Consider the following 12049-nt stretch of genomic DNA (forward strand, 5'->3'; position numbering starts at 1 on the left):
AGTCATTGAGCGTCTGCCTTCAGCTCAGGTCATGATGCCAGGGTTCTGGGATCGAGCCCCGCACCAGGCTCCCTGCTCCGTGGGAAGCCTGCTTCTCCCTCTCCCACCCCCCCTGCTTGTGTTCCCTCTCTCGCTGTGTCTCTGTCAAGTAAATAAATTAAAAAAAAAAAAAAAAAGAATAAAGCTAATGAAATACTGAACTCTGGTTAATCATATGTATGCTGAAGTATTTAAGGGAAAACACTAATGTCTACAAGTTACTCTGAAATGCATGAGAAAAACAAGATCAACTGATGTATGGATAGATGGTAAAACAAGCATAGTAAAATGTTAACAGTAGAATGTATGTGGTGAATATACAGGTGTTTACTGTAAGGTTCTTTCTGTACGTTTGAATGACTGTAGCATGGAATGATTTTCTTTTTCTTTTTTAGAGAGAGTACGCTCATGAGTGTAGGGGTGGGGGGCTGGGGCAGAGGGAGAGGGAGAGAGAGAATCTTAGGCAGGTTCGAACTTCAGCTCAGAGCCTGATGTGGGGCTTGATCTAACGACCCTGGATCATGACCTGAGCCAAAATCGAGGGTGACACTCAACCGACTAAGCCACCCAGGAGGCCCTGGAATGATTTCAAACTCTTACAATGTGATGAATGAGGAATGAGTAAAAGACTTTCATGTTTCAAACATGTAGAGATGGATGAAGTATTAATAAATGAGTATGTTATATTTTGTAATTAAAAATCCAAAGGAGGGACACCTGGGTGGCTCAGTTGGTTAAGCATCCAAATGTCTGACTCTTGATTTCAGCTCAGGTCATGATCTCAGGGTTGTGGGATAGAGCCCTGCGTTGGGCTCTGTGCTGGGCATGGAGTCTGCTTGGGATTCTCTCTCTCCCTCTGCCCCTCCCTACCCCCACCCCAATACAAAAAATTAAAAAAATCCAAAGGAGGAGAAGTTACTTAATTTCAGGGTTAGATCTTCAGCTTAATCTCTCCCTATCTCCACAACTGTTTTTTGGGGGTGGTTGTTGGGGGGCGGGGGAGGGCTGTAATTCCCTTTATAAATGAAGAAACATGTAGAATTTGGCTTGCACTGTATTTAGAGAACAGAAATTACAATTCAATGTCAAGTTTTTAGACTGACGCTTTAAAAAATTATGTAACTGCCTTTGAACTGGTAGTTATAACAATGATTAATCAAGAGCTAATGGAGACATTCATTCTTTTGGCTGCTTCCTCCCCCACCTCCTTGACAGGTATTTTACTTATTTCACTCTGTCATCTCTAAAGGAGTTAAGAGCACAAAGAATGTATTTTGACTAAAAGCTGGAAAAGATATGGAGGCCACGGTGAGGTTAAATGAGCCAAGGGATTCTCTAAGACGTCAGGGCAGCTGCAGCAACTAGGTTGGACGAGGCTGTGTAGGGGCAGAATTGAGTAAGAAACAGATTTGAACTTGGGGAGAAGACAGTCTAGTTAATAAAGTCTAGAATGCCTGAAATAGAGTCAAGGTAGTTTTAGTAACTGAGGGTGCTAAAATCAGGAATGATGACAGGAGTCGGGGTAGAATGAAAAATGGTGACTTAGGAACTGACATATGAGGAGAACTGGAAGAGGCATCCCAGAAGTTGGTGGGCTATAGCAAAATAATTTAGAAGGTGGTATAAATGGTTGGTGTGGACTTCAAATTAATGGGGTAAACATTTTGTGTAGATTGTGGAACAATGGCTTGAAATGGTGCAAGGGCTTAAGGTGAAGACTACTTCTTTGCCTTTTTGTAGTGAGTCTGGAAAAGGAAAACAAAGGATTTGTTTCAGATTTTAGTTATCATAGAGTCATGGAGGAAATGCTTCTGCAAAATGTTGCTACTTAGCAGTTTAGGAATAAGTTTCATAGGAAACCATTGATCCAAGATGGGTAGAAAAAAATGAGCAAAAAGTTGAGCTAACGTTTGAGTTCATTAGCCCACAGTGTTCATTGTGTGAAAGCACGAATCCTAGAAACTAACACAGTAAACAGAATATAGCAAGCCCTCAATATTGTGACTTATTTCATAGCTAAATCTCCTTCCTATATTTATCTCAAGCTAACAGAGATTGCATTCCCTGACAAGAGAGAGTTGGAATGTGGTTGTATAGTCAAGAAACCTGTGGACATGCTTGATATCTTGTTCCAAACTTAAGTCTTGAATTTTCTCAGAGGGTTGGGATGAGGATTAAAAGATAATGCACATCATAGGCACTCCAGTGATATTTCCATCCTTTTTTTTTTTTTTTTTAAGATTCTATTTATTTGAGAGAGAGAACAAGCAGGGTGAGGGACAGAGAGAGAGGGAGAAGCAGACTCTCCGCTGAGCAGGGAACCCAATGCAGGGCTCGATCCCAGGACCCTGGGATCCTGACCTGAGCCGAAGGCAGACGCTTAACTGACTAAGCCACCCAGGCGCCCCTTCATCCTTCTCTTTAAAAGTCCTATTCAAAAGAGGCTGCTTTTTACCTGATGGTTAGTTATAGTAGAAAGAAAATATCTAACATTTATTCAGTGCCCACTTGCTCTCCCAAATAGTGGGATCAGGCAAGTATTTTACACGCATCACACCACTTAATGTGACCAGCAGTCCTGTGTAAGTACTTTTATTCCTGTTTATAGATGATACTGAGGCTGAGAAGTTAAGTAGCCAGTGGTTACAGAGCTAGGAAATGGTGGAGCTGGGATTTGAACTCCAGCAGCCTGATGCTGGAGTCTGAGTTGCAACTTCCTACATAGACGTCAACTGGTGGTCACGGGCTACAAAGGTGTCATATTCGAGTCCCCTCAGACCTTAGGATGGTGTGGCCTAATTCAGGCAAACCCTAAGACCAGTGTCCTCTGGCCTTGAGCAGCCTCATTTGATTACCTCATGTACCATGCATGCCTGATGTGAAAGATGATGTGGCAGATGGAATTCTGGCTCAATTTCCCAAGAGACTGTTGGGAAAGCTTATTAAAAAACAAAAAATCCTAGGCTAGAATCACATTTTAACCAAAAATTTTAAAAAAATGTTCAGTTTAAGACCTTTCAAACTCAGTCTTTGAAATGGGATTTCCAACTATTTAAAATTGGTTCAAGTATGCTCCATCGTCATAATTGAATACTATGCAGCCATTAAAAATATTTACAGAAATCTTTCAATATATTAAATAGGGGAAAAAGGCAGGTTACAAAACAGGATTATCCTATTTTTATAAATCACGTATTGATCATGTATTCTGCTTTGCTAGGGGATATGCTAAATGCTGGGAATAGAGATAAAAAGAAAAAGAAAAGCACTCCCTGTACCAATGGCAAGCAGAGAACTATCTCAGCAGTGGCCACAATGTGTGAAGGACATGCAATGGGGATGCGTGGAGGACGCCAGATGAGCAGAGGTGATGCATCTTCTGGGTGCAGTTATGAGGGAGAATACTCCTTGGAGAAAGATCCCTTAGCAGAGAGTCTCAAAGGAGATAAACACATGTTCAAAACACAGAAGTGACAGATGACCATAGATACTACTGAGGCTTATATGAAAGTTACTAAAGTTATTTAACACAAAGCTCCAAGAAAGTTGAAGGTAGAAGTAATCTGTGCTGAGGTTTAAAATAGTAAAGGGTAGGACAACACAGCCAAGGTCTTAACGACAGGAGAAAATGGGGGTCTAGAATAAAGTGGTGGGGGCAGGGGGAGGGTTCTGATTATGAACCTCAAGTTTGAGGGAAGGAAGAACAAAGTTATATGTTAGGGTAAAAATGAGATCACAAGCCTGTTCATTGTGCTTCCATTAATGTTAATTTTTTCTGTAAGATATAAAATAAGGTAATTTTGCTCAAATAGCAAAGGTTGGGAGAGTAGGAACTGATATTGATAGGGTACTCTCTGTATGCCACAAATTTAATATACAAATTTCAATTAATCCTCAAAATCACCCTAAGATGATTTATTATCCCATTAATCCCATTTAGTAGATAAGGAAATTGAGGTTCAGTAAGGCTTAATAAGCCTTAATAAGTCTTTGCTATACTAAGTGTGTGAGTGGTGGGGAGAGAAGAGAGAAAGCTTTAATCACCGTGGAGGATATGATGAATTATTATACTATGAAATGTCAGGTAACTTTTATGGGCTGGAGACAATTTATAACATCTTATATCATGGAGGGAATTTTGGATTTACTAAAGATGCTATCAAAGCTATAGCATTATAGTAAAATTTACTTAATTTTTGGTTCCAGAGCCTTAAAAAAATACTTTATTGAGATAAATCACATACCCTACAATTTACCCTTTTAATGTGTAGAATTTGGAAACTTTTTAGTGTATTCATAGAGTTGTAAAGCCATCACCACTATCTACTTTTAGGACATTTCTATCCCCCCTCAAAAGAAACCCTGTAACCATTAGCATTCATTCCCCACTCCCACAAAACCAATAATCTCCTTTGTCTATGAATTTGTCAATTCCAGAAACTTCACATAGATGGAGTTATGTGGCCTTCTGTCTCTGGCTTTTTTCACTCAGCATACGGTTTTCAAACTTTATCCATGTTGTAGCATATATCGGTTCTTCTTTTTATTGTGGAATAATATTCCATTGTATGGATATAGGCTACTTTGTTTATCCATTCATCAGTTTACCGACATTTGGGATGTTTCAACTTTTTGGCTATTATGTATGATGCTGCTATGAACATTTGTTGTTGTGTGGTCATATGTTTTCATTTTTCCTTCATTTCATAAACCAAGGAGTAGAACTACTGGGTCATATAACTCTATGTTTAACAGTTTGAGAAAATGTCAATCTGTTTTCCAAATGTGCTTGCATATTTCTTTTAAAGCCACAACTTGATTGTCCAGATAGCTTTGGAAAAGCATTTTCTCCCTATACTTTAAGGAACTAGTTACCCAAAATAATTAGTATCCTGCAGCAAATTTTGGGGTTACCTTGAAGATTCAGTTTCGTCTTACATTGGAGGGTGGTGGTGAAAAATTGAGTATTTCCAAGATTGCATGAGCTATAGTGATTATATGAGTAAATCTAGCACTGTGTGGCACACAACAGGTGCTCAGGTTATGTGTGTAATTGATTCTCAAGTAGGGAACCAGAAGGAAGGGCAAAATATAAATTCTAAGACATTTTCGTAACTGATATCCTTATTTCCTTGATAATAAAGACCTTTGAAATTTTCTGCCTTAAAAAAAAAAAGTAAAATACAGCAACAAATGTTATATATAAATACATAAGAAAACAACCAAACCCAATTGCATACACCACAGCGGGGGTCATAGAGAAGAAATTATAGAGTTATCATTTGAGGAGATCTGCTGGCTCAACTGAGTATGTCCCTCACTGAGATTTCTTTATGTTTACTTTAGCTCAAGCTAGCCATAAATAAACTTGAGTAGTATTCAAGAATACGTTACTAAAGAGTCTCTGGGAATGGCAATACGGTCTGTGAATTTGGATTCTACTAAGTAAAGAGATAATTAGAATATCCTAGCAACCAAAAAAAAGAGAACAGTATGAAGATTGAGGCAGATGGCAAGATGCACATCAACATAATCCTCATCACCCAAAGGCGATCAATGCAAATATTCTGGTATAGTTTCTTTCATGTTTTTACCTATGCCATTCTAGGAGGGATTTGAGAGAAAATCTATATAGGCCGGAACCCCCTTAAGCCTACAGCGTATAATGTTTTTTCCTTCCCATGATGTGATGGTCTTTGAGGTGTTCACTTGGTTGGGCTATAGTCCTTGTTCAGACACTAATCTAGGTGTTGCTGTGAAGGTATATTATAGAAGTGATTAAAGTTAATAATTAGAAGACTTCAATCTGGGTGGGCAGGATTCAATTAGTTTTAAGGCCTTAAGAGCAGATCTGAGGCTTCCTTGAAGGACATTTCACCCACAGTCAGCAACTTCTGCCCCTGTTGGAAAGTTCCCGCATGCCCTTCCCGATGGCCTGCCCCACAAAGTTATGGACTTGCCTAGCCAGCACCCACAAATGTGTAAGCTAATTCCTAGCAATGAAAAACCCAGGGCATTTCCAAGCATCAGTAACTATCTACTCCAACGTTAGCCTAGAGGACAGAAAAATTCCTAGCAAAGGCCAAGTGGAAATACTCCTTTCTCTCTAGGATCCCTAGGTTGACTTCAATACTTTCAAACTTTTTACCTGTAGACACTGGGTAAAGAATACAAGTATAAAATATTATTTGGGTGTTGTGGTAAACTATGAATAGTACACAAGATTATGACTGATTTTTAGCCCATCCTAAAATTTCTATCTTATTTATTGAGGGCAGGGTCCAGAAAGGGCAATAGAACACTTAATCTTGGCAAATCCCAAAACATATGTGAAACTAGAAAAAAGTTATTAACTGTGTTGTATAAATGATACTTGAGCCTATGGAATAACAGTTCAGGGAAACTGGCAAAGCTGTTACCACAGTGAGATTTAATGTAACTTTTCACAGTGGTGAAATCAATCCCTTAAGTAGCAGAGTGAGTTACTGTCATGTGGGATAAATAACTGCTTTTTCATTTTCTGTAAATCATCTTTATGATATTAGGCAGCTTGATCAACAATACTGTATTTATACTATTTCATCATACACTGACCTCCACCATAAAAAATGGAACATGATTTTTTTGTGGTGAATTTGTTATAGTACTTACTTGAGGTCTCTGCTGAGAACTAAATTAATTCTGTCCTTTAAAGGTCGATTCTTCTCGGGAATAGAGAACCATGTCTTCCTCCCCATAATCACCAAATTCTGTTTACCTAGAAAATCACATAAAAGGATATTTTGGGAGTATACATTTATATTTTCATATATTCCCATACATATATGCAGAGATATGATTGTCATAGTGACATCTAGTGGATCTCCATTAAAAATTAAAATTAAAACAGGCTTACTAAAATTTACATTTATCACCCCATTTCCTAAATATAGTAACTATTTTTCCCTATGGTATTATTCAATTCATATCCAATATTTAGTTTTAATCAACTGCAATCATGTATAATAGTGAAGAGCCAAGATTCTGGGGCAAAGTGCTCAAGTTCAGTATATTCAGTCATCTACTAGACAAGTCATGTTAGTCTTCTGTGTCTTACTTTCCTTATTTATAAAATGGAGACAACAGTAGTTCCTACTTCTAGGGTTACTGTGGGGATTGAAGACTTAAAGATTTAATAAGTCTAGTTTAACTGTTTGATATGATAGTATTATTCATATTTGTATACTTTGTAGATTTATATTAATAGTCATACTTTTAAAGACAAGCGCTTAATATTCCACTCAATTAAAAAGCTAAAACACTTTTTTTTTTAAAGATTTTATTTATTTATTTGACAGAGAAAGACAGAGCAAGAGAGGGAACACAAGCAGGGGGAGTGGGAGAGGGAGAAGCAGGCTTCCTGCGGAGCAGGGAGCCGGATGCGGGGCTCGATTCCAGGACCCTGGAATTATGACCTGAGCCGAAGGCAGACGCTTAACGACTGAGCCACCCAGGCGCCCCAAGCTAAAACACTTTCTTTTTTTTTAAATTAAAGATTTTTATTTATTTATTGAGAGAGAGAGAGAAAATGGTAGAGAGAGAGCATGAGATGGAGGAAGGTCAGAGGGAGAAGCAGACTCCCCACCGAGCAGGGAGCCTGATGCGGGACTCGATCCCGGGACCCCAGGATCATGACCTGAGCCGAAGGCAGTCGCTTAACCAACTGAGCCACCCAGGCACCCGCTAAAACACTTTCAATTGTGCTTCTATCTTTCAAGTATAATGCTTCTATAGACATTTTATACACATAGCTTCACTTAGGAAAAAATCTTGGGAGTCAGATATCTGGATCAAAGGAATATACACATTTCTGTAATTCTTGATACGTTCTGACAGGCTATCAAAAGAAGTGCATGTGTCTGTTTTAAAGAATCATTATTAGCTTGATTTTATTGAAATAAAAACACTAACATTTACAAAATACAAGCTGTAAGACTAAGCATTTTTCCGTATATTGCTTCATTACTCATAACCAAATATTACCTCCAAATGTTAAGAAAAGTTTTTTCCTCTAAGAATTAAAACCCCAATAATTTATGGTGCCCCCTATGCGATATGCACTGCATTTTCAAAGACAGAGCTTTAGGTGTTAGTAAGGAGATATCAATTATCAAAAATAACAGAGCCATTAGGTGAGGAATTCTGATGACAGAAATGGTACAGACCTGGCCTAACAACTAAGGTGGAGATGATAAGTGAAGAGCATAGGGAGACATTGGCAGGCAGGGGGGAAAAAAAGAAAAAAACAAAAAAAAGCCAACACACCTTTGGTATCCTTCCAACCACTCATCCAAGAAATACTGTATTTACTGAAAACCAGCAAACAGGCCAGGTGTTGGATGCTTTCCCTACTACTAGACCATACTTTGGATTCTAGAGAGTGGTTTATGTCAATTCCTTAAGATTCAAACTACTGTTATCTTGTCTCTACTAGTGACCCAAGTGCCAGGTCCAAGGACTTGTATCTGTCCTGTTAAAGTTATGCTGCATTTGCTTCTGACTTACTATTTCCCTTTTACTCTGCTATTCCTTCTCCTATGACCAAATACATGTCTCTTAGGTTTTAAACGGGTATCCCACCACTATATTCTTTTCCTTGGTTGTCCTCGTCTCTCCAGTGGCTCAATTCATCTACTTCCCTGTACCTGAAATTATTCTGGATATCCCACAAAAGCCTCAAACCTCAAATTTATCATTATTACAATTGCACACTGTTCTCCACTCCTTTATTCTCCTTGTCACCCAGGATTAATCACCTGAGTATCTGAGAGTTCATCCTGGATCCCTTCCTGCATCCCCTTCGCCTTCCTGATCTCCACATTGGATATCATGGAACCGTTTTTTGGACTTTTCTCCTCTCCACTGCCCTCCTTCAGGCCCCATCATCTCCTGCAGGAGCTATGACAAAGGCCTCCTCTGATTTCCTTTCTATTTTCTTCACCGAAGGCTGCAGCTAGCTGCTAATTCTGCCCAGTACCTCAACTGTACGCCTGCCCATATAAAATTTCAAAGAACTTTTTTTTTTTAAAGGATATGACACACCTTGGAAACTGCATACAAATAAGTGGTAAGACAAAGGGTCCCAGATTAACATGGACAACTTTTCATTTAAATAAAATCTGCACTGGTAAGCTTACTCAGCAAGATGTTCCCCAAACCTCAATCTCCTAAAAATCCCACATTACCTTCTACTGAGGAAGTTGTGGTCATTCTTTGGAAAAACTTGAATTCGTTCCTACAAGTTAGACAAAGCGTTACTCAAAACATTCTCCCGCGGGTTCTAGCTCTAACGCGACCCACAGACGCTGCGCTGGAGGAGTGGGCGGAGAGTGGGGGGGGGGGGGTTCTCCGGGACCCGGACTTTGTCCGGAGGCAGGACGCTGCGGGGGGAAAACTCCTCGCCGGGCGGCAGGAGCAGGACGGAAACCAATAACTTGTCCTCCCGGCTTCTGATGGCGGAAAGAAGCCCAGGCCCAGCTCCCATCAGCTCGGGTCCCAAGTCCGACCCCCTCCTTCCGCCGCAAGTGTCTGCGTGACCCACTCCTAGCGCAGCGATCAAAGGCAGCCCGCGCCAGCTCTCCCAAACCCAGTCTACCCCCTGCCCGGCAGGTACCTGAGCGGGGGCCACGGCAGGTCCCCGTTCTTGCCGATGCCCATGTTCTGGGACACAGCGGCGATGCAGTTTAGCGTACGAACCATGACAGCGGCTGTAAACACCTCCCAGCTAGCTCACCAAACCGGGATTCGGCCCGCCGAGCTTGGCGCGAAATTGTGGCCACCCCGCCTCCTAGGTCCCATTTGTGCAGCCGAGACTCCGCCCCCCGCCCCGGCGCACGGCAGGGTCGTGACGTGCTCGCGCCCGCAGACGCCGGGGACCTGCGGCCGCGGGTTCGCGCTTCCGGCTGGGCCCTGCCGGGGTGTTGTCACTCTGTGACCTGCGATGTCGGGCCGGAAGCCTGCTTCGGGCCGTGCCGCTGCCACCGGCCCAGCGCTTGCAGGGCAAGCGGTTTTGAGCAGATTCTTCCACTCTACGGGAAGCCTGAAATCTACTTCGTCCCCCTCGGGTGCAGCCGAGAAGGCCGACCCTGACTCTGACTCCGCAGCGCCCCTAGCGCCCACTTTCCCGCCTCAGTTGCCGCCACGCGTGGTGGGTTTGGTCCAGGGCGGGGCGGGGCCAGCGGGGAGATGGGGCGGGGCAAGATGGGCGGGGGCAGGGACGGTGCGCGAGAGTCCGCGAGATGAGCCGGCCAGAGAGATAGGGGCGAGGCTCAGAAAGGAGAAGGCGGGAAAAGCAAGGCCGGCCTCCGTCCTCGGCGCGGTTCAAAGTTTGTAGTTGCTTGGAGTGATAGACTTAAGGCCAAGATCGTTCAGGTTCTTAATGGCGGACCCGAAACAGGAACTCAGGTCTCCTGACTTCCAGTTTGATGAGCATAGGGGCTTGTGGGCAAAGTATACATCTTTTAACCTCCATTCTACCTCCCCGCCCCCCCTTTTTTTAAAAATCTGGATCGAAGTTTGAAGAGCTTTATTTACCGTATTTGATATACCGGGTTAGGTGACTGGAAGAAAATTGACTTTAAGTCTCTAGTTTTTAAGCATGCAACAGCGGTGCTCAGTAATCAAGCGACTGTAAGAGCAGTCATACTGTGCGGTTCCTCAGTGACTACACTTGTAGCTAAGATTTAAAATTTAATACACAGTTTGGCTGGATTAAGTTTAAGGTGGTGCAGATGTGAATGGTTAGTCATTGAATCCTTCCTGTTGCTTGCCACCGTTCAACTAAGTTTGTTTTGTTTTTACCAAGGACACTGCCACCAGGGAAAGTCTAAGGTTGAGCCCTCACTGGGGCTCCCTGGAACAGTATTTTTTAAACTGAGGGTGTGATGGGACTCCTGTGTGACTTAGTCGGTTAAGCGTCTGCCTTCAGCTCAGGTCATGATCCCAGACTCCTGGGATCCAGTCTTGGATCGGGCTCCTTGCTCAGCGGTAGCCTGCTTCTCTCTCTGCCTGCTGCTCCCCCTGCTTGTGCTCTTTCTCTCTGACAAATAAATAAATAAAATCTTAAAAAACAAAACAAAACAGGATGTGGAGAGGGATTGCAGACTGACTTAGCCACCCTCCCTGTTTTAATATGGATGACAGCTTAGCTACTTCAGAGTCTTGTTCTCTTCATTTATATTTCTTCCATGGAGTGATTTCTCCTCTCCTGTTTTTGATTTTTTTAAAAATATTTATTTATTTGAGAGAGAACACACGTGTGAGAGCACACAAGCAGGGGGGAGGGGTAGAGGGAGAAGCAGACTCCCCGCCAAGCAGGGAGCCTGATATGGGACTCTGTCCCAGGACCCTGGGATCATGACTTGGGCTGAAGGCAGACATTTAATGGACTGAACCACCCAGGTGCCCCTGTTTTGGATTTTTGATGATAGTCTACATTTCATGAATACACCAAGATTTTATTTTATACCTACCATTTAGAGGGTATTTTGTGAAGGACTTAATTTTTGACAGTTTCCTGCCAGTGCATAGTTTATAATCTTGTGGTATCTCCTGTGGTGAACATAAGCCAAGTTTGAACATGAAACAGTTAAATTACAATTAACATTAACATTTAAAAAATGGTTTTGTTCTTTTATTATGTATCTAATTTCACCTTTCCTAAAATGGATATTTTTTTTAAAAGGTATTTTATTTGACATAGGTAAGTAGGGTGACTCAGGTTTTATAATCTGAGATAGGTGAAGGCTGATTGAGTAAAGAAAGGTGTCAGCCTTGGTTCTGATTAATGCGATAGCATTAATCACTTCAGGCTTGAAGTGCTGAGGCTCATGACCTCCAGTCTCCACACTGTCTTTCATGACAGTAAGGAGAGTTTACCTATAGTTCTTTCCAGGGCTGAAGGTAGATGATTCCAAAAAGAGTGGATGGCAAGGACCTTGTTAGTCAGAAGTACGGTTTAAATTATTTCACG

The 12049-nt window shown here is 41.7% G+C and overlaps 2 protein-coding genes across 9 annotated transcripts in view; one reads left to right on the forward strand and one right to left on the reverse strand.

Moving 5' to 3' along the window:
• Positions 1 to 10220, reverse strand: part of DHFR (dihydrofolate reductase) — a 47969-nt gene extending 37749 nt beyond the window's left edge. Inside the window, exons 1-3 of one of the 4 annotated variants that reach the window (XM_088023366.1) lie at positions 9692 to 10220; positions 9264 to 9313; positions 6691 to 6796 (exon numbers count right to left, since the gene is read on the reverse strand). In XM_088023366.1, the coding sequence (XP_087879492.1) occupies positions 6691 to 6796; positions 9264 to 9313; positions 9692 to 9777 (242 nt within the window). In that variant the 5' untranslated portion in view covers positions 9778 to 10220. The remainder of the gene's footprint in view (positions 1 to 6690; positions 6797 to 9263; positions 9314 to 9691) is intronic. The other 3 variants (XM_028114544.2, XM_028114543.2, XM_028114545.1) reach the window with 3 other exon arrangements.
• MSH3 (mutS homolog 3) overlaps positions 9933 to 12049 on the forward strand; it is a 178479-nt gene continuing 176362 nt past the window's right edge. For 2 of the 5 annotated variants that reach the window (XM_028114539.2, XM_028114538.2), the window contains exon 1: positions 9934 to 10225. In XM_028114539.2, the coding sequence (XP_027970340.1) occupies positions 10019 to 10225 (207 nt within the window). In that variant the 5' untranslated portion in view covers positions 9934 to 10018. Of the gene's footprint in view, positions 10226 to 12049 lie in introns of all 5 variants that reach the window. The other 3 variants (XM_028114540.2, XM_088023365.1, XM_028114541.2) reach the window with 2 other exon arrangements.

Source organism: Eumetopias jubatus, unplaced genomic scaffold (assembly GCF_037043125.1).
Source record: "Eumetopias jubatus isolate StellerSeaLion01/CBP00866 unplaced genomic scaffold, mEumJub1_p1.0 scaffold_5, whole genome shotgun sequence".
NCBI classification, from domain to species: Eukaryota; Metazoa; Chordata; class Mammalia; order Carnivora; family Otariidae; genus Eumetopias; species Eumetopias jubatus.